This window comes from Pelodiscus sinensis, chromosome 4 (genome assembly GCF_049634645.1).
Source record: "Pelodiscus sinensis isolate JC-2024 chromosome 4, ASM4963464v1, whole genome shotgun sequence".
NCBI classification, from domain to species: domain Eukaryota; kingdom Metazoa; phylum Chordata; order Testudines; family Trionychidae; genus Pelodiscus; species Pelodiscus sinensis.
In genome coordinates this window covers 128,560,519-128,583,016 of record NC_134714.1, presented here as the reverse complement: position 1 = coordinate 128,583,016, position 22,498 = coordinate 128,560,519, and the positions used below count along the sequence as shown (strand labels likewise).

At 47.2% G+C, this 22,498-nt stretch overlaps 1 protein-coding gene across 3 annotated transcripts in view; it reads right to left on the bottom strand.

The window, feature by feature from the left end:
• ZDHHC5 (zDHHC palmitoyltransferase 5) overlaps nucleotides 1–19,729 on the bottom strand; it is a 43,328-nt gene extending 23,599 nt beyond the window's left edge. The window contains exons 1-3 of one of the 3 annotated variants that reach the window (XM_075928614.1): nucleotides 19,417–19,729; nucleotides 10,376–10,462; nucleotides 3,698–5,103 (exon numbers count right to left, since the gene is read on the bottom strand). In XM_075928614.1, coding sequence (XP_075784729.1) covers nucleotides 3,698–3,801 — 104 coding nt within the window. In that variant the 5' untranslated portion in view covers nucleotides 3,802–5,103; nucleotides 10,376–10,462; nucleotides 19,417–19,729. Of the gene's footprint in view, nucleotides 1–2,931; nucleotides 3,643–3,697; nucleotides 5,104–10,375; nucleotides 10,463–19,416 lie in introns of those variants that run through there. The other 2 variants (XM_075928613.1, XM_075928615.1) reach the window with 2 other exon arrangements.
• Between the last annotated feature and the right edge of the window lie 2,769 nt (nucleotides 19,730–22,498).

The following is a 22,498-nucleotide window of genomic DNA, read 5'->3' as shown; positions in this document are numbered from 1 at the left end:
GATTTTTCACAGCTGTCCAGCTGCTGGCTCAGATTGGTGGAGACTGTTTCCCTTTGTCCTCCATTTATAGCCTTCTGCTCTATTGTGAGATACTGCACATCACAATGATGGGGAAAACGCGCTGTGCATCGTATCCCAGCATGGAAATGCCATGAATGACAGCTCATGGAAAGAAATACAAATCTGGGATGCCACCCCTCATTTTCCCCCTTTTGCATACACCAGGCTGGCACCAATCAACTTACATGTCGGGGGGGGGGGGGGTGTGACATTTTACAACCCAAAATGGTAAAGGTGTTGTCTTCCTTCACTCTTCAGCATCTGAGTCAAAGTGGATATACTGATCTAATAGATATCTTGAGTTCCTGTGCTGGTAATTCTGAGGGCTACTGGACAAAAAGTCAGTCTCCACAAATCACACTAGGAAACAATCAAACCAGCATTATCCTTCCCACCCCGATATATGGGTGCTCTCCAGCCTTTCAACTCTACAGTTTTATGATGAAGTAGCAAGGATGAAAAACCCCACGCCCTGCCCTTCTCTTTCCACTCCCCAGTTGAACAATCAACACCTCACCATCTCATCAAAGATGTTTCCCCGAGCACTAATCAATCCTTTGCCAGAGAATATTAGTGACTCCTCCAGTTCAAAGCCAGGGTTCAGGTAACACCCAGTATGGACAATTCTTGCCCAAGGCTTAATAAAAGACTCAGCAATGGCAAGTCAACTCATGAACTGAGCAAAGTACTTCTCTCAGCTGCCCCTCCATCCCCAGAGGCATGAGCATGCTGCAGCATCCCACTTATTCCATCTGGTAGATATGCTCCACAAAGAGCAGCTAGTTTGAGAGCCACCGAGAAAAGAGGTCTCTAAAAGAGGAAGGGCAACATCCAACCAGGCAAGAAGGGGAAGAAGAGCTTGGTTGACAGTTGACTCCACCTGAATTTGGTAGGTTCTAAAGGGCCATGTCTCTTCTGCACTAGTCTTGACTAGTCTATATTTGGTATGCTTAAGCCCTGTCTATCCTGAGTACCTGATTAATCTTTGCACAGTATGTGAAGTTTCACAACCACTTCCCCCCCACTCCACAGATGCTGAAAAAGAAAAGGATCTATTCTCAAGTCTCAGCAAGATTAAAGCCAGAAATGGGGCTAGCTGGCCAACCAGAGGGAAATTAATTTAAAAGTCCACCTTGAGAAAAAGTAGGCGTTTGAGCACCCAAAGATCTTTCCTCTTCTCCTGTACGATGGGATCATGCCCTAACACTGGCAAAATTTCACTTCACACCAAAAATCAGGATATTTCCAATACTGTGAAAATTCTAACACTTCCAGAACCCCCCCCACATGTGGTTACCAGCAGGCACTGGAGGGAAAACCTAAGAGTGGCTTGAATAGTACAGGAGCTTCAGCAGAGAAGCAATCTTTCATTGCTTTGACACTGAGCCTCTCCAGCACACAGGTCACTCCCTCCTCCCCACTCACTGTGCTAGCTTTAATCCCTTAGAAGTCACATGTGCACTGCTGTTTTATTGAATGAGTTAGACACCCTCTCATACCCTAGTATTTAGCAGAGCTACAACCACACCCTATATGCAGGGTAATACCCAGAATCTTAAAGGACAAGGGCACCTGCGCTACTCAATGCGGTGCTGGGTCTAATTTGCACAGCTTGGAATCAAGATACTCTTCCAAGAACGGGAGATGAGTTGAGAACAGCAACAGCTTACAGAAGCCAGGTCCTTTCCAGGACTTGAAGTCTTATTCCGCATACACACCACTGAATCTAGAACAGGGTTGGGCAATAATTTTTGCCCAGTGGCCACATCAAAAATTTTTGAAGTAGCCCTGGGCCACCCTACCCCCAGACCATGATTGGAAGTGTGGGAAGCTTCCTCTTGCCCTGTGAGGACCATGTGACACTTGGAAGTGCTGGGCTACTCACTGGGCCGGGGCAGGACAAAGGGAGCTTCACGCAGCTTCCCTCCCCCTGACCCCACAGGCCCTGATTGGCCTGGGGGCGGGGCACATGAAGCCTGCTCCACTCTCTGCTTCAAAGTGCCATGTGCTCCTAGCAGGGCAGGAGGAGGTGTGTGCTACCCCACCCCCCAGCCAATTAAGGCCTGGGAGCGGGGAAGCGCACAAAGCCTTCCCTGTTTTGCCCCCATCCTGTGCACGGCACTTGGAAGCGCCGCGTGCTGCTCACAGGATGGGGACAGAGTGGAGAAGGCTTCATGCACTTCCCCGCACCCAGGCCCTAATTGGCTTGGGGGCGTGGGAGCAGCAGGGCCTCTGTGGGCTGGATCCACCCACTTGGCAGGCCAGATCCAGCCCACGGAGACCCTTTTGCCCACCACGATCTAGAACTTAGTCAGCTCTGCCCCAAATAAGGATGAAAAAGAAAGCTATTTACCCCACCTGAGAGAGTGTTGATGCTCACTACAGTCCAAAGCCCCTCACAGCTAAGGGCATGATTCTCCGGTGACATCACTGCTTCCCCTAGCCATGTCACATCAACTGGCTCTATTATCTCTCAGTGTGCTCCCATGCCTAACAGTATCCAGCATGATTATCTACCACAGTGTTTCTCAACCTTTTTTTTTTTTTTTTTTTTTAAATAAAGTATCCCCTTAAAAAAAAAAAAAGTACCAACAGTTTTCAGAGAATTTTTTTCTACCATTGCAACACATTTGTTTAAACAACTTAATCACAGCCGAGAGGGCAGTGAAATTTTTGGGTGTAAAAGTACAATAATAAAGCACTATAAAACTTAAAACAAAAATTCAGTTTTCTCCAAATTTCAGCTGTGTTTATGTACCCCCCCACACTTCTCTCAAGTACCCCAAGAGTATTCATACCACTGGTTGAAAAAACACTGATCTGACACACCCTTCCTCATCAACCTCTGACATGGTTATTCCCCAAACTCACAGGTACATCAAGTTTGATTCCAGAGATACTCAACACCGCACACCACCTTAAGATAAAATCTGAGATCAATTGCAGTAAGCGAACCAGATGGGGAGGGGTTGTAAGAGGGTCAAAGAACATTACTCCTTGGGACTTTTTCTTGTAGCTTCCGAGTCAATTTTCTTAACTCTGAATAATTCACACACACGTATTCCTAATTTCCTTCCCAGATCCAACAAACTGCTTGTGGCTTTGGTTATCCCCAGTACATGAAAACTGTTTCAGTTTCATCCCAGATACAAAGGCCATCCTTCAAACAGGATGATGTGACAGGATCCCTGGGTTAAGGCTTGTGTGTTAATTCCAAATGTCCAAAGACAGCAAGAAGCAGAAAATTGTGATTCAACAGCTACAAGGCACTTTGCTTTGGCAACTGGATAGGATTCACCATGTACCATTTCCTCTGACTTCAGCTTGACTGGAAAAGCCAACTACAACATATTTGAACCAAGTTGAGGGCCACTCTGACACCTAAAGCACAAACGCAGAGCTGAGACTTTAGACTTGAAAAAGCAGCATCCCACCCATTTCTTCAGCAGGCTCCTGACAAGAGACTCCTGACAAGAGACTAAGTTGTGTCAAGTCACCTCATTTCTCCCGCTGCCCAGATTTAACTTCTCTGCTCAGTCATAATAGAGTATGGAGCCAATTTGATATCTTAGGTAGCCCTGAGTCACTTTGTCAGCAGGCCCAACTCCCCACACGTGGCAAACTATTTACAACTCACGTGAATGCGAAGAAGAGAGTGGTGGCTCCCACTAAAAAGATGGCAGCAGCTGAGACCGGGACGTATTTGCTGGGTTTGAACCTCTTTCCAGATGCTGCTGGCATGTTGGAGCTCTGGTGGGGGATCCGCCCTGCAGCATAGCCCAGGCGCAACTGGAGTCAGAATGGACACGAAAAGGGGGAGGGGACCTTAAGAAGGGAAGGAAAGAGGAAGGGGGCAGAAGTAGTCGTGAAGGTAAACAGTTATCCAACTTCCTGAAATATACTTTGAGAATATTCCAAATGGTGCAGGAGGAAACAATCCAGAGGAAAAATCCACACCGGTCTCTGGAGGGAGACACAGCCAAGGGAGTTTACGCTGTCCCCTGAAAGTTTGGGGATGTACAGAAGGACATTTAAAAAATAAAATGGGAAACCAAATTCCAATTCAATCTGCTGTTAGTAACACAACAGCTGGGAGCAGCTAAACTACAGGTGTAAGTAATAGCTCCCCACGCAGCCTGTGGCAAATGCTGGCTTCCAAAGTGGAGGCAAAGATTTTATAAGTTAGGGTGGGGAAAGCGGTAAGTGAAAATTGCAGAGCTCTGCAGCACATGGAGGCAAGCCAAGTTCCAGAAGTCCTTCCCACCCTGGTGATTGCTCCTGGAAAGGTGGCCAACTCAGCAACAGGCTGCCATTAGATTTCTTTGAAAAAAAACCACACCAAAATCCCAAGGCAGTCTCCTCTCCTTTATAGTCTGTTCCTGGTGTCCAGCAGTTCTCTCCAGTCACAGCTCAGGGGAACAGGGTTATCCTGAAAAAATGTGCTTGTTTTCCTTCACACTGCTTGGTTCTTGCCTTCCCTTCACTCAAGGCAGTCGAAGAGATACTCAGTTCCTGGTGAAATCAGGGAGAGATTGCGTAGCGGTGGTTGTTTAATTTTATTTATTTCTCGCTTGACGGCTAAAGCCGGCTAACAGCTGGTGCCAGGTTGAGCTGTAAATCCTTCCCTTTGAAAGGAGGGGTTGGAGAAGGAATTCAGTTGGCGTGTGCGTTTTCAACCTCTTCCTATTTGTTTCCTTTTGTATGACACCCCAAACTCTTCAACAGGTCTAGTTTCCACCTGATTTTTATCAACAAAATTGAATTTCAAATCCTTTCTGTAGTGACGGTCTCTACAAAATGCCTGGCTGGGGGGACGTGAGACTTGGAAGTTTTCAGAAAATTCTGTTAAAACTCCAGAATGCAACTGATAATTAAAATAAGGCTGATTGGGCCCCTCTCACACCCATGGCCTAGGGAATTTCAGTCTGTTCCAAGTAGTTCCATTTTCATTTCCCTTCCCCATATAAAATTGTTTCAATCCATATTTGTTTAAAAAATTATATAAAATAATTAAAACTTGACATCTGGAACTCCACGCTTTATCTAGAAAAAAAGAAAAATTAAATTAAAGGAAGTCAGGAAAAATAACCACTTTAATACTAACAATGCACTTTGAATCCTCAAGTACTGTACAAGCGTTCATTTCAAGAGGTAAACATAGTCCAGAGGCCTTAGAACCAAGCAGGGGAAAAGATGTTGCTGTCTCAAATATGACACAGACTCACTCCATAGGCTTTGGAATGTCACTTATCTCTGAGAATCAGATTTTACATGTGCAAAATTGAGATGATACACAACTCTCACTGAAAGATCATCAACTAAGAGCAAGTTTAACACTTAAAGTTCTGGCTTTCAACATCACTTTCCATCGTCAAAGAGCTTCACAATCATTCCTTAGCTAAGCAATCTGAGGTAAGTACAGGCAGTCCCCGGGTTACGTACATGATAGGGACTGTAGGTTTGTTAAGTTGAATCTGTATGTAAGTCGGAACTGGCGTCCAGATTCAGCCGCTGCTGAAACTGACCGCCAGTTCTGACTTACATACAGATTCAACTTAAGAACCCCAAGCCAGCTGCTGCTGAAACTGATCAGCAGCTGATTCCAGGAAGCCTGGGGCAGAGCAACTCTGCCTCGGGCTTCCTGTAGTCAGCGCTGGTCAGTTTCAGCAGCGGCTGACTTGGGGACGCCTGGGGCAGAGCAGCTGGGGTGCTGCTGGGTTGCTCCAGTAGCACCACTCCTCGGTGCTACTGGACCAACCCAGCAGCACCCCAGCTGCTCTGCCCCAGGCGTCCTGATTCAGCCACTGCTGAAACTGACCAGCAGCGGCTGAATCAGGACCTGGGGCAGAGCAGCTGGGGTGCTGCCGGGTTGGTCCAGTAGTGCCCAGAGCAGCGCTGCAGGACCAATCAGCAGCGCCCCAGCTGCTCTGCTCCAGGGTCCAAAACAAAAGCCTGGTCTGCTGGGGGGGGGGGGGGCACACTAGCCGCGCCCCCCCCAGCAGACCAGGGACACCGGGAGCAGCGCCGCAGCAGCAGCGGGGTGCCGCGCCTCTGAGGCTTTGCTCTGGCAAAGTCTCAGAGGCGCGGGACCCCCCCGCGGCTGCAGCTCCAGTCCCGGTGCCTGTGGTCTGCTGGGGACCGTCCCCAGCAGACTACAGGCACCCGGACTGAAGCGGCAGCAGCGGCAGGTCCCCGCGCTTCTGAGGCTTTGCTCTGGCAAAGCCTCAGAAGCGCAGGAACCCGCCCGGTGCCCCTGGTCTGCTGGAGACGGTCTCCAGCAGACCAGGGGCACCAGAGCAGCTTGCGAGCTCTGGGGCGAGAAAGCCCCATTCGTAAGTGCGGATCCAACGTAAGTCAAATCCGCGTAAGTCGGGGACTGCCTGTATTACCCTACTTTTATTGTGAAGAATACTGAAGATGAAAACTTGTCCCAAACCACAGCAGTTCATGAGAGAGCAGAGATTAGAACTCAAGACATTCTGGCTCCTTGTTCTATGATCATGTTTTTTCTAGACTATTACAACTAAAGAACTTCTAGCCCCGGCTATGGTCCTGGTCCCATGGAATGAAGGGGACATATAATCATAAGTTTGGGTCCTTTGCTGAGAAGGCAGGAAAGAAAAGGGAAAGCAATACCTACAGGATCTTACCAGCTCTAAAAGTGGGCAAGAGATGCTCACAGAAAAACCCAACCCTATCAACTGCTGAATACATTTACACTTGGCTGCCTTAAAATCAAGAAAAGCACATGTCTCACCAGGAAGCCCTAATTAGGCATAGGAAGAGGAGATCTGACTATAATTCAGCTTGAGTGAGAGAGTCAAACTCCTCCTCCCATATAAAATGGGGAGAAAATAAGTTTCTCTCTGGAAATAAAAGTCAGGAGGTTGCCACGGCACAAGTTGAGAGCCAGTGAAGCCATCACAGGTCAAGAACAATCTGGGCACAGATTATATTTCATTGATTATTGCTATAGCAACTCTGCTCAGTTCCAACTTTATTTGCAACACATTTATTCCACTGGTTCCATGTTTTATCATGAAGCTTATATTACTACATTAGGTAGAAAAACACAGAGCTGTAATACAGAATTCCCTTCAATTTTTCCACTGAGTGGAATGAATTTTCTTGTTGAGGTCACAAAATTCATGTTGCAGGAGTGGGGCCAAGACCTTCTGAGTGTGGGAGTGGAATCAGGCCTGCGACAGAGGGTTGGGGTACAGGAGTATGATGGCTCCATCTGAGAGTGTGGGCTCTAGAGTGGGATTGAGGGGCTCAGGGCTATGAGACAGAAGGTTAGAAAGCAGGTCTGGGGTAAGATGGACATGAGGGCTTTTGGGTACAAGGGGGCTCCAGGTTTGGGGAGGGGTTTAGGGCTTGGGGTGCAGGCTTTGGGCTAGTCAGTGATGAGGGCTATGGGGTGCAGGAGAGTGCTCAGGACTGGGGGATCCTCAGGTGGGGTAGGAGGTTGGGCTCAGGCTTACCTGGGCAGCTTCCTGTTTGGGCTGGTGGGGAGAGGCTCCTGTCCACCAGTACAGGGCAGCTCGGTGCTAGGGCCAGCAGGAAGGGGATCCTGACCCCCAGACCATGGCCATGTCAGGGCTTGGGGAGAGATCTTTCCCCATCACTGCCCTGTGTGGGAATGAATGGGAAGCTGCGCAGCTGAGGAGGAGCTATGCAGTAATAACGGTTCTAATTTTTCTACTTTAATTTTTCCATGTCTATCACATCTCTCAAACTCACATTTTAGGTAAATTTTAGTGGTGAATTTTTTGTAGGTAAATTTTAAATATGCCAGACTGATATTCTTGGAGCTTGAAAGAACTACAGTATAACATTAAAGAAAATCTCTAATTACCAGCTAATTATAATACAGACTAAATCAGTTAAGCAATAAAACAAGATTTTAAATATCTACTCATTCAATTGCCAAAGCAGAGTAAGATACCTTTCCAAGTGAGGAGGGCTTTAGCTTTTGGTTTTTGCAGAATCTAATCTTACATTTTTAATATGCAAGTTGCTAGCCTACATGATTGAAAGGGAACCTTTCCTAATGTGACTCTAAGACTGCTTTCTGAGTGTGCAGCCAGCTCCAATTTCACTCTATTGCTATTGACTATTCCAAGTAGCAGCAGAGTGCTAACTGACAAGACTGGTCATTTTCACAGCTACTATGAAGAACTTCATGGGAAGAAGCATACTGTCAATTTCACACTGCTGTTTCTAAGGGAAATTCTAAGCAGCAACAGAGATAGGCACTCAGTTTCCCCACAAGTGAGGAGAACCTAAAACAAAGGGATAGAGAAAGCTTTACAAAGATGATCACTGTTCTGCTTTGCTACAGAATGTGTAGAGACATTAGCTCTAGTATGAGCTAACCTACAATCATCTTAATGGCGTGTTAACTCTGAAGTTTATTTAGGACAGCAATGCCAACACTGTAAACTATGGCGCTAATTGCCTTAGCGGAAGCATTCAGTTAATGTACTTACTAGGGATGTAAGCGACTAGTAGTCTACTATCCGATAAGCAAAAGCTTATCAGATAGTCGACTAGTCCCTTGACTAGTTGCTCCCCCCCCCCCCCAGATGCCTCCATCACAGGCAGCAAGGGGTGGGAGCAGGAGCCAGTGCTGGGGGGAGCCAGCTTAAAAGCAGGTTCCTCCTAGCACCATTTCTGCAGGGGGCGGGGGAGGCAGAAGGGTAGTGGGGACCAGGCACGAGCCGGGAATCAGATGATTCCTAGCTCACAACCAGTCCCAGACACTGCACCTCTGCTTTTTAAATATATTAGAGCCTACTGGCTCTTAATACATTTAAAAGTCAGAAGCACAGCGGGTGGGCGTGGGGAGGAGGGAACCCAGTGCAAGTTGGGACTCAGCTTTCCCAGCTTGCACAGGGATCCCCCCCCTCGCTGCGCTTCAGCCCTGAACAGTTAGCTCCCGGCCCCAGGAGTTAACCCTGCTGCAGCTCCCCTGCTTACCAACAGAAAATCCATCAACTACTCAATTAGTTGATTAAACTAAACTGAACGTCCCTAGTGCTTACCTACTGTAACAGGACAACCAACACTAAAATAAGGTTGCAAATTTTGAAGATGCATATAAATAAGTGTTCTATCATACTTTGGGGGCTGATTTTGTTTTTAAAGTCTTCAGCATAGGCCTCTCCCCCTTTCCACAGCAGAGTAATCACTGTTCTGCTTTTCCCACTCATCTCCAGCTGCTCTTACCTCCTCATCTAATTCAATCACTTAGCAATGCATCTTCCCTTCCAATCAGTCTCCACTGCCTCCCTCTTCTAGACTCATTGACAGCTCCACTATCAGTTTCACCAGCTCACCACCTCAGCAATATCTTCATCTCTTCCCACCACACCCGGGTAGGTACACTCTATATCAGTGGTCTCCAACCTTTTTAAGCACGAGATCACTTTTTGAATTTAAGTGCAAGCCAAGATCTACCTCAAACCCAAATATCCTTGCCCCACCTCCTTTGTGCTCCTTGCCCCACCTCCCTTTGAGGCCTCGCCACTGCTCCCTCCCTCCCCCATCCTCACTCACTTTCACCAGGGTGGGAAAGGGGGTTGGGGTGCAGGTTCTGGTCTTAGGCTAAGGGATTTAGAGTGTGAGGGGCTCTGATCTGAGTTCGGGGCAGGCAGTTGGGATGCAGGAGGGGCTTCTAGGTGCAGGCTCTGAGAGGGTGTTTAGATGCATGGGGGCTCAGGGCTAGGGCAGGGGCTTGAGGTATAGCAGGCAGTTCATGACTTGGGTAAGGGTTCAGGATGTGGACTCCAGTTGAGCACTACTTACCTCAGTTGGCTCCTGGGTGATGGTGTAGTGCGGATAAGGCAGGTTCACCCCTGCCTTGGCCCTGCACCACTCCCAAAAGCAACCAACAAACTTCCTCCATACCTAATCCTGTTGTGCCCCATCTCTGCTCTGCAGAGATAGGGTACAAGGTGGGAGAAGGCAGCACCTTGACAGGACCCTCCTCTCCCTTCCCTGCCCAGCACAGGAAGCTCCTGGGAGAACAGCTCCAAGGCAAATGGCCAGAGATGTGCAGCAGTGGGAGGAGGCGCAGCTGAAGTGCTGGCACTTGATAGTCTCTTGGCCAAACCAGTCAGGATCACTTGTCAGAGGCTCTGAGATCTACCAGTAGATCCCGATCGACTGGTTGGTGATCACTGCTCTATATTCTGTTTCTTTCTCTCTGGTATCTCCAGAATCTGCCCTTTCCTCATTAACCCCAATGCCCACACCTTTTGCCATGTCTCATTCATCTCGCATCTCCATTTCTGGGATCTTTTTCTCTTACCTCTCATCTCTCTCTTTTTAGGCTACTCCAAACACTTCCACTTTTCATTCTCTTCTCCACCTCAAAATTCGAGCTCCCTCTTCTCATCTGCAAGACATGATCTCACCTATTCCAATTTCGTCCTCTTCTCACACCCACTTACTCCTTATAGCTCCGCCTAAAGTTCTCCTTCCACCTTGGGATTAGGATGTTAAAATGTGGTTAGCTGACTAGTTGACAGGCACTTCCGCATTCCGCCTTTGAAATGTACAAGAGCCCCCACTATACATTTCAAAGGAGGAATGTGGAACTCCGGGCTGCATGAGGGTGCCTGCTTTGAAATGTACAAGAGTCCCCAGTGGGGGCTCTTGTGCATTTCAAAGCCACGAAGCCCAGGATCAGCAGAAGAAGCATTTCAAAGAGGCAGCCATGGAGCCCAGGGTCAGCTGGGGAGTCCCCAGCTGGCCCTGGGCTCTACAGCTGCCCCTTTGAAAAACAGAGGTGGCATTTTAAAGGGGCAGCCACCACACAGCTGATCCACGGATCAGCTGTGCAGTGGCTGCCCCTTTGAAATGCCACCTTGGGATTTCAAAGCCCCTGTGCAGCACTGCCACTTTGAAGTACCCCTTCCCCCCCTTTGCTGCCTCTCAGAGACAGTATGGGGGAGAGGGGGAGGAATCGACTCGTCAACAGACTAGCCAAAAAGCAAATACTTATCAGATAGTCAACTAGTCTTTAATATCCCTACTTGGGATCTTCCACTCTGCTTCCTCCACATACCTTAACAGGTTCATTCTTCTGGTCTGCCAGGAGCCCTATCTATCCTTAAAATCCATTCATCTGAAAAATCTTTCCTGCTGTGCTTTTCTCCTCACAAGTGTCTCCACCTCTTGTCTGAACTGCTACCCTGTATCTCACTCAGACTATCACAGCTACAAGGCAAGGAACACACGATTTACTCTATTCTTTGTAAAGAATGCACATTCACCATGCGAAAGAAAACATTTGTAATGATTTCACAACATTTCCCTACTTATTTCCATCGCCACAGCTAATCACTGCAGTTTCTATTTAAGCCCCTGGAACACAACAGTACAGGCATTACAAGTTTCTCAATGGTTCACCTTTGCCCTGGAGAGATCAGCTTAATGGGGAGAAGAGGGGAGTTCTCCGTGCCCAATTCCATAATTTGCATTTTGCCAAATACAGAAGTGGTCTGCATTGTGTGGTCATCTCTCTCAGTGCAAATTAGACAAACCCCAACATAGATCACCAAGCAATAACTTAGATAATTAATAAGCTCTCTGGGATAGCACAAAAAGATGGTCCCTGTATTTGTACAGCACCTAGAACAATGGGGTCCCAGTCCATGATAAGGGCTCTGAGCGCTACGGTAGCACAAATAAAATAAGGCAGGAGCTTATTGTAATTACTATCGCAATAACACACCCCAAACAGTCTACAGATGAAAGGCCTTGTACCCTATTATGGACCCTCTCAATTTTTCAGTCTGCCCTTGGTTAAGTTAGTATAAATCTACAACTTACTGAAATAAATTAAACCCCAATAATGTGCTCTTTCCACCATACTGTGCCTTTGTAACTTGTGAAATGCCTGTTAAATTTCTTCCTATCTCTTCCACTTCTGAACAGAGATGCACTGGTCAGAGCAGGAGCTCAGCCCCCTCCTTTCCACTGGAATGTGAATTGATAATTTCATTGAAATAGAGAAGACAGTCACATAATTGATCCTTTCCCATTTTTAAATTCATCATCACAACCTAAAAATGGCTGGGACAGGAAATTTACATAGTGTTTTTAAACATGTCAATCCATTGGCACACACCACACAGCCAATCTAGCCCAGAACTCACAAGGAGCTCATCACTTCCCTCTCTAAAACAACCTCTGGTTTCCAGCTAGGAGAAATGCTGCTGGGACCTGAAAGGCATTCCAGATGGCACCTCTCTGCAGGGAAGGTCACCCATGAAACGTAAAACCCTTTATTTTCAATTTTACCCAAAAAAAATACCCAGGTTTTACAAAAGCAATTTGTTTTTACCAAAATTCACCCACAATGTGGGCCACTCAAGTACATGAAATTACTGTTAAGAAAATCCAGTACATTAGTTGTAGGCTGTTGTTAATAAATTAGTCTAAGTACTAATACAAGGCTGTTTGTTATTGTAAAACAAAGTAGAAGATATGCAAACACACACGGGTGCATGTGTGTACTTACTGTTAATGGGCAATTCCTAAAACACACCACAGCATTAAACTGCTTTTACTTTTAATACTCTTTACTTTTCTCTGTTTATTGCTTCTTTCTGTCCTTGCATCCCCTAATACTAATGTTGATATTACCCCAAAAAAGTGAAGTTTGTTTTTTTTCCATGGATCTTCAGACATTTGAAAATCTTTATAATAAAAGCTGAGAAACTCTGAACAAAAAAAAAAAAAAAAAAAAACCTGAAAATGAAGGGCCTCGACATAGGGATGTACTCAACTACTGGCTCATTCCCCCTCCCCCCCCCCCGGGATCTGAGTGGGGTTAGGGGAGGCGGAGCTGCTGCTCAGTCCTTGCTTGTGCCAGCCGTGCTGCAGCTCTGTGCTTTAAATGTAGTAAGAGCCTGGTGGCTCTTACTATATTTAAAAATGCAGAGCCGTAGCAGTCTGCAATTGCCACGAGCCAGGACTGCTAAGTCCCAGTTCACGCCAGTTCCGAGAGCAATCCCCATTGAAGCTCTGCAAAACGCCTCCTCTTACTGACTAATTGTGTAGTTGATACAAATTGTATCAACTACACCAGTGTTTCTCAAATGGTGTTCCATAGAATGCAACTGTAGGACTATATAGCTCAAAATCAGTGAAGAAATGCAAATATTAAGAATCCCATAGTAACATTAACCTGGTTACACTGTTCATATGAAATATTTTATTTGTACTGAGGTAGCCTCCAGACTAGGGATGTGAAAGGTTAATCAGTAAATATCATCCTAACAGGTGATATTTTCCCTGTTCACCAGTGAGGACTGGTGCAGCTCTTTGCATGCCACAGGCAGGGGTCTGCTTGAGTCCTGGGGGGGGGGGGGGGGGGGCACCCGTGGACAGGAGCTGCTTGGGTTGTCTGGAGCAGCCCTGTCCACCGTGGGCTCAGGTGTGCTGAAGTCAGGAGTTATTTCAGACTACGAGAGCAGCCCCTACCTGCAGCATACGGAGCCCTACCTGGGATAAGGCTGGCCGAGAGAGGCCCTGCCTGCAGCAACAGGGAGGAAGGGTGCTCCAGCTCAGTCCAGCTGAAGCATCCCCCACCCATCTTCCCTTTAATTGGCTAACTGGTTAAACATCATTTCCAGACAGTCCAATGAGGAATCTGGGGTCTATTGTGCTAGATAACCAGAGTCCCTATATTAAAAAAGCCTATTTAATCAATTTTCTTCTCCTGGTTTTTTTTAAATCATATTCTCTTTTAAAAGAAGAGAAACAAAATATTAGGACATTGGCTGTTGGTGCTGCTTGGAGAAGCGGGGGAGAGGGAAGCTTTATCTTTTGCATTGCCTTGCTTACAGTTCCTACAATGAGACCTAAAATTTGCATTCATGGTAGTTATTTCATGTTTATATCTTTTTCTTTTAAAGATAAGAAAAAGCAGCAAGAGTCTTACTCCAGAGGTAAGCAGGCACCAGTTTATACCTTTACGCTGGCCAAGCTGCTATTACTGCTAGTAAAGACATACAGCTCTGCTTTCTATCCATAGATTTCAAAGTGCTTTATATAGGAAAGCAAGTATTATCCCCACTTTACAGAGGAGTCAGATGAAGTGCCTTGCTTAAAGCATCACAGGGACTCCAGTCATAGTCAGAAATAAAACCCTTATGTTCTGCCTCAGCCCTAACTACACAAGCAAACTGCCCATCCTCTCAAAACATAAGACCTCTCAAAAACAGACCTTGTCTAGCCTAGGAATCAAAGTTGGGATGTTACATCTTCTAAAACTTTAATTAGATCTAGCTACCTATCACCACCTACCTGTATATCCTAGGCCAGTGTTTCTCAACCAGTGATATGAGTACCCTTAGGGGTGATACGTCAACGCAACTAAAATTTGGAGAAAACTGAATTTTTTTAAAAGTTTTACAGCACTATTATTTTTGTACTTTTTACACCCAAAAATTTCATTGCCCACCAGGCTATGATTAAGTTGTTTAAACAAACATATTGCAATAGAAGAAAAAAAATGTGTCTGAAAACTGTAGGTACTAGGGATATTTATAATTTTTTTTTTTGGAAAGGGGGTACTTTATAAAAAAAGGTTGAGAAACACTGTCCTAGGCTAGACCTAGTTGCATTATTAGTCTAGAAAAAATCATTTTGGGCCAAGATCAAGCATGGAAAACGTCAGGCTAAAATGAGATTGTTTACTGACATTTACATGTGAGTGAAAGCAGAAAGTTCTAGATGAAACCATTTACTACAATGACTATTTAAAAAGCCTGTAATAAATACAAAAGAGGCCTTTCCAACCTAAATCCACAGGGGGAGTGATAGGGTGAAGTTTAATTTATTAAAGTTTTATTTTGAGGTCTTCTAAGCAGGTATCAGAATACCCCAAAACAGACAACAATTTGGGGGGGGGGGGGGGGAGAGAGAGAAAGTAAATAAATAAAATTAAAACTGTGGGAGAGATTATACTATGAAAAGCTTCACAACTCCTCATGGGTAACACTCATTCCAAACTCACACCAATAAAACCTTTATCTTGCATAAAAACAGCCAAACTGAGTCAGACCAATGGTTCATCTGCCTATTATATTATCTTCCAACAATGCCAGATGCTTCAGAAGGAATAAAGAACATGGCACTTGTTAACGGAGCAATTCCCTAACATCCAGTTCCAACATCTGTAGAGCCCTGAGAACAGGCATGTAGACCAAATAACTACAGTCCTGTGAGGATACAAAGTTTGTATTTGTATCTGGCAAAATGAGCCACTGATATCTGTGCTGAGGATGCTGACACCCGTGAATATCTACATGTTTACATAGTGATAGAAATGTAGCCCTGTTAGTCTGGGGTAGCTGAAGCAAAATGCAGGACAATGTAGCACTCATTTTGATCTGAGGAAGTGGGTCTGGCCCACGAAAGCTCATCATCTAATAAACCATCTTGTTAGTCTTTAAAGTGCTACATTGTCCTACATGTTTACAGGGACCTAAGAACCTGGCAGTCAGAGGCTTAACCACCCTGGTTGTTAACCATTGACTGACCTCTCTTCTATGATCTTATGTAATTTTTTAAACCTTGTTATAGTTTTGGTCTTCATGGTATCCCCCATCAATGAGTTCCACAAGTTGACAGTGCGTTGTGTGACGTTCTTCCTTTTGTTTGTTTTTAATACGCTACTCATTAATTCATTGGGTGACCCATAACATTCTTGTGTTATGTGAAGGGATAAACATTTCCCTACTTGCTTCCTCCACACCATTCATGATTTTATAGATCTCTTTCATGCCCCCTTCCTGCCCTGCCAGTCATCTGCTTTTCAATTGACTGGTCCCAGTCTATCTAGGTCTGCAGCATGGGTGTACTATTAATTTATACAGTGGGCATTATATTTGTCTTATTATCTATTCCTTTCCTATTGGTTCCTAACTTTGTTAACATGCAGCAGCAGTCAAAAAGGCTAAGTGGATGTTTTCAGAGAATTATCCATAACTCCAAGATCTCTTTCTTGTGTCTTAACAGCTAATTTAAACTCCATCATTTCATATGTATGATTGGAATGTTTCCCAAAATGCATTACTTTGCATTTATCAACACTGAATTTCACCTGCCATTCTGTCGCGCTGTCACAACCATAAACACTGAGACTATAAATTTAGACATATATAGAGAGGCAATCTGGATTTAGACAGGGCAGTAATATTCAACGCATGGGTGTAATTTGGATTTATGCAGGGAAGGGGTGACATTGAGAACAGGGCATAATTTAGAATTAGAAGCACAGGGAGCAATATTCAAAGTGAGGCATTATGTGTAAAATCTAAATTGTATCCTTGAGGAGTAACTTCTCAGTTTTTTGTAAATGCCACCAAACAGCAGCATGAAACCAATCTGCCTGCCAGTTAGTTCACAGCCCCATTTAATGATATCCATAGTGCATGCTGGAAAATGTGCGCGATTGGGGGATTGTGCAGAATGGATCAAAGTGCGGCATAAGATAGAGACATCCTGAACACAATGTGGGAATGCTATGTTCAATCACAATGGGATATTAACAACTGAGGTGCACTGATTATTATCTTTGACAAAATAAACACTTTACTGTATAGCAATACCCCACAGGCTCTTGCAAAACCTGCCTGAGCCATCTGAGATTCAAGCTATACTGGATAAGTAACTTTAAAAAAGAATCCCCTCTCCTGCTATCCTAGCTTTACACAAAAAGGGGTCATTAGCCTGAATGTATTAGAATGAAGTGAATTGTAGGGTCCTTTGAGGGCTATAACTGGAAGCTATAGTGGGGTAAAGAAATCTGAAAGTGGATACAGCTGACAGTTACTCTGGCAGATGAGTGATAATTTTCCTTTGTCTATGAGCATATAATACAGGGCAGCTGTATCTGAGAAGTCTATTTTAGACACTTATCTGGTCTCCATCACCATAATAGCTGAGTGGCTCATAAAATCTGTGAGGTAGGGAAGTGCTATTATCCCCATTTTACTTATGAAAATTGAAGCAAAGAGAGGCTCAATGACTTGCCCAGGTCGCACAGAGTATCTGTGATGGAGCTGGGAACTGAAACCTTAGTCTCCAAATCCTAGGCTAGCACCTTTCTTTTCATGCAAAAGGCAGGGGGCACCAAGAAAGGGAAAACAGGTTTCATGCAGCTGTGATACTGTAATCTAGTGCAGGGAAAAGCTTAATTCAGGGAAAAGGAGATTCTAAGAGCAGGGAAAAGGAGATTCTAAGAGCAGAAAACAGGACTCGCATGAGAGAAGATGTAATCCAGGAGAGAGAAGAGATGAAGAGGGCTTGTACATCAAGGGAACACTGCATATAACCAGGGATGGAGGCAACAGGAGACAAGCTGGGAATTTAACAGGTTGTGCTGGCTAGAGAATAAAGATGTAAAACCAGGGAAATTAATAAATAAGGGATCAGACTCAACAGGCAAGAGTCCACACTAAAGGTAGACTGGGGAAGGGAGGGTTGCACATGAGCAACAGGGAATTAAACACAAGAGAGGGCTACAGGGTGGAGAGAAAGGTGGTCCCTTAACATAAATGAGTCTATGGAAGTGTCAGAGTGCCACAGCAGAAGGGAAAAATCAAACAGGGGATCAGCAAGAGTCATAGTGAGTGGGGTGATCACATTAGGGGACAGTCAGAAACAGGATGTTCTGAGTGGGGAAAGAATCTTTGTGGGACAAGGGTCACATAAGAGGGGATGGGAAAGGATATGGGGATTTCCAGATCACACAGAAATGAAGAGGTTTGATATGAGACCAGATGTCTGGGAGGCAGGTGAGCTGAGAGGAATCATTTGGTGGAGAGACCTGGGGAAATGGTGATGCTGAAGAGGGAGGAGTTATGTGGGCAGGGGTCTGTGGGTGTTGAAGGGATCTCTCTTGGGGCGGCAAGGGGGTGCTGAGCAAAGAGGTATCTGTGGATGCTAGGGGTGAGAGGAGGCTGATATAGAGCAGTGGTTCTCACACTTGTGTGTTGGTGACTCCTTTCACACAGCAAGCCTCCAAGTGTGACACTCCCCTTGTGAATTAAGAACATTAACTCCATTTTAAATGCTAGAAGTAAAGTAGGGTTAGGATAGGGGGTCTGACTACTCACAGCACCCCACCTAATGTCACAAAGTTAGACCCCCCCAGTTTGAGAACCCCTTCAGTATGGGGAGGATCAGTATTCAGGAAAAAAGTCTGGGTTGCTGAGAGGTGTCTCTCTGGAAACAGAGGAGCAATGAGGAGCAAGGATGCTGGAGGTGTTTATGGGGGAGTAGAAGTGTGGAGGCAGGGGTGTCTGGAAGTATGAGGTAACTTTGCAGGGAGAGGAACAGGAAGAAATAAGATGATGCTAAAGAGATGTCTGTATGGGCAGGGAAATTTAGAAGTGAGGCCATGTGGGGGAGGAAGTAATGTAGGGACACAGACACTGAAGGAAGTAGGGGTCTGTGGGGGAGGAGCAGTGCAGGGGTACTGAAAAAAGGAGTGGGGGGACTGTGGATACTCTACATATTATGGGTGGCAGCAGGGGCACTGAAGGAGGAAAGGGTCAGGGACTCTGAATACTGTGGAGGAGGAGCTGCACAGGGACAAGGATGCTGAAGGCATAATGGGTCTGTGGGGACAGTGGGGGGGGGCTAAATAGAAGAAACCTGTAGGGGGAGAGGCAGTGTGGGTGTGCTGGAGGAAAGGATCTCTGGGGCAATGACAAACAGAGACCTGTGGGGGAAGGATACTATGGGTGCTAACAAGGAGACTGGGGGGGGGGGAGGGGAGGCAGTGAGAAGTAGGGGGGTTGCTGATGAAACCCATGGGGGGGGTGGGACAATGTGGGGAGGGGAGGGGAGGGGAGATTAATAAGACCTGTAGGGGGAGCAAGGGGAGGATGTTGATGAGACCTGTGTGGGGACAGGGTGCACAGTAGAAGAGTGACCTGTGGGAGGGGGTGCACTGAGGAGGAGAGATGTGAGGGGAGGGACAGTGTGGGGGCACTAACGAGACCCGTGGGGGAGGGACAGTGTGGGGGCGGGGGGGCCCCGAGGGGCAGAGGCCCGTGGGGAGGGGAGGGGCAGTGTGGGGGCGGGGAGGCCCCGAGGAGCAGAGGCGGTGTGGGGGCGGGGGGCCCGAGGGCAGGGGCAGTGTGGGGGCGGGGGGGAGGGGCGCGGGAGGATGGGGCCCGCGGGCCGATCTGTGGGGGCCGGGTCCGAGGCGGGCTAGGCCCGCAGGCGGGGCCCGGCCTCCCCCCGATTTATTTCCCCGGCTCCCCGCGGCAGGCGAGGCCCCGATCCCCCGCCCCGTGCAGCTGGGCCCGGCCCGCCCGCACTCACCGCTCGGCGCCGCGGCTCCCTCCGCCCGGCCCGGCTCCCCGTGTGAGAGGCGCGTCCAGGCAGCAGGGAGGAAGCGCGCTCCCGAGGCCCTGCGGGCTCGCGCTGCGCTCGCCGGTTAGTCCCAGGCCGCGCGCTCCGCCTTCTGCCCCCTCGGCCGGCGCCGCGTCGCGCGCCCGTGCGAACACTGCCCGCCGCTGATTGGCTGCGGCGTGAGGGAGGGCGGGAGCGAGAGAGAGACGAGCCGTTGCCCATGCCCAGAGAGACGGACACCCCCGTCCGCGCGTGCGCCGCAGAGCGCCGCAATCGAGGCGGGATAGGCGCAGGGGAGCGGCTCACTGAGCACGCGCCGAACAGCCCCGCTCCCAGAACCCACTCGGCTCCAGACGCCACATTCGAGCTCGGCCCAGCAGATTGATGACCCCGCCGCCCAATCAGAGCTCAACCCCGCCTAGCGTGGGAATCTACGCACGGCTCGTGGCGGATTCGGGTGATCGCGTCAATGGACCCCCCCCCCCCGTCTCGTTCTGTTGATATTTGGGGGAGGTGCCTTATTGAAAACAATTTAAATAAGCAGCGGAGAGGGAATAACCACCCCCCCCATGACTTCATGGTACCGTTCTCTGTGACGTCATAGTATACTCCACAAACTGCAGAACCCCCCACTTCGCGTGACTCCACCCCCCCATTCCATTGTCACGACGAGCCCACCACCTGACCCAGCCTTCAGTGGGTGTGAACCCCCATGGGCCAGTGACTCATGGCACAGCCCCTCCCCCCCGCCTCCACAGCCACCCAGCGCAGCATCTGGGGAGAGTGACCCTTGCCCCGTGTACACAGCGTGGGTTATCGCCCTGCCCCGTGTGACCGAGTGGGGATTGGGTTTGCTCTGGTATGCTGTATGTGATTCCTGCTGTCCTGTACTGCTCTGTTGTAACCCCGTGTTTGCGCCTCAGTTTCTCCAGGCCTTGCACCCCCATCCACAGCCAGCTCTGACTCTCAGCTAGCAAGTAGAACAAAAGTTTCATTCCTTGATAGGGACACAGCATAGCACAAACTTGTTAACACAGGAACCAGAAGCAGATAGTCCAATCCAGCTTAGGCAGAGGGAGACCCAGGGCCAGCACCCTGGGCCCCCTCCCTGCATCCTCCACCAGCAGAGAACTCATATACGCCCCACCTCATCCCCCAGCCTGGAGGCGGCTCTGCCCCCTCCTTTGTTCAGGTTCCTGAGCAAGGTGTCAGCTGGTTGCTCTACCCACCCAGGCTCAGGTTATAGGACAGCCTGAGCTATTGTTGTGTACTGCTAAGATGGGACCGCCTGGGGTAGCCTCCCTTCAGTGACAGCCAATCCAACATTCCTATCCCCAGCCAGACACCAATGCAGTACCCAGGGAAACTGAGGCACACACAGGGTTACAACAGAACAGTACAATAGGAATCACTTTCAGCACAACAAAGTAAACAGAGTGAACACAATCCCCACTCCATTACATCCTGGCACCAGGGTTATATTGCAAGCAGGATGCCAAGCCACTCAGGTGTCCTGTAAGCAAAAATGAGGAAGGAAAAGCTTAAGCTATAAGCAGCTGATGTTTGTTAAGAGACAATGGCATGGCAAGACAACGCCAGCACACAGCAGAGATCAAAAGACTACCGTGGTTTAAAAAGGAATTTCTCCCTCCAAAGGGAGGAAAAGCAGACTAAGATGCAGGGCCCCATTGGATGAGCACTTTAATGAGTGTGGTCACAACAGCAGCACTGAGAGAGTTCTAAGTAAATTCCCTCCATGAAGAGATTACCTTACAGCCCTGGAAGCCTGTGCACACAGTTGCTTCTCAGCACTGTAACTTGCTGTGCTGGGGGTGGGAAAGGGAGGAAATTACATCTAGGGTTGCCAGGTGTCCGGTTTTGAACTGGACAGTCAAGTATTTGAGCTTTCTGTTCAGGAAACAAATTGAGAAAATATAAATGTCCGGTATTTTCTAAATAAGATATAATATTGATTGTGATGTAATGTTAAGTGTTTCCAGTATTTTTGTTGAAACCATCTGGCAACCCTAAATGTACATCCCTGACGAGAAAGTTAAAGGAGCTTCAGGAGGTAGCCGAGTTAGTCTGTTATAGAAAAAACAACAAATGGTCTGGTAGCACTTTATAGACTAACAAAACATGTAGATGGTATCATGAGCTTTTGTGCGCACAGTCCACTTCTTCAGATGACCGGAGTTATGAGAACTCAAACACCTAGATCTATATCATGACAGAGGAGGATAGCAATGGTTCCACTTACAACAGCCTGAATAAGTAATCACGAGGGCTTCAATTTTAAATTATATCATAATAGCACCTAGAAAACCCAAGTAAGACCAGGGCCTCCCAATGCTGGGTACTACACAAACACGAAGTAAGAGATAGTCTTTGCTCCAAAATAGCCACCTTTAAATGGATAAAAGACAAAGGGAGGATTATTATCCTCTTTTTACAGAGCGTTAATGTGGCCTAGAGATGTGACATTACTTGCCTCAGGTCACACAGGTAATCTGCAGCAAAGCCAGGAATTGAACCTGATATGAGGCTCCGCACAGATAAGGCCAGCTCCTGCTCAAAAACTGCAGTTCTACCACCTAAGCTGGAAAAACTCAGTCATAAAAGGGGAAAGAACAAGGAAAACAGCTGATTGACATTTCATCATGCAGAGGTATAGCACTGGTTTCTCTTTGCAGCAGCATACATACCTCAACCATGAATCCTTCTTGCAACAGCTGCATGGCATGACTGGCTTTATTTCTCCCCTCCCCCACACTCTCAAAGCCCAAAGCACAGCCAGGAAGTTACACAAGGTCTGCACATCTCTGGTAAGTGGGAAGTGCTTCTGCCTAAGCAACAGGTCCTGACGTGCGACTTATGAAGTTTTTGATCCTTAGAACAGGTGAAAACGTGAATTACCTCAGATTACAGTGCACTAATTACACTGGGGAATTTGGATATGGCCCTTCTGCCCAATTCACCATCTTTTATAATCGAATCATATAGCCAGCACTATTGCCTTGTGATCCAAGAAGTCACTAGAAGGGGTTAATCA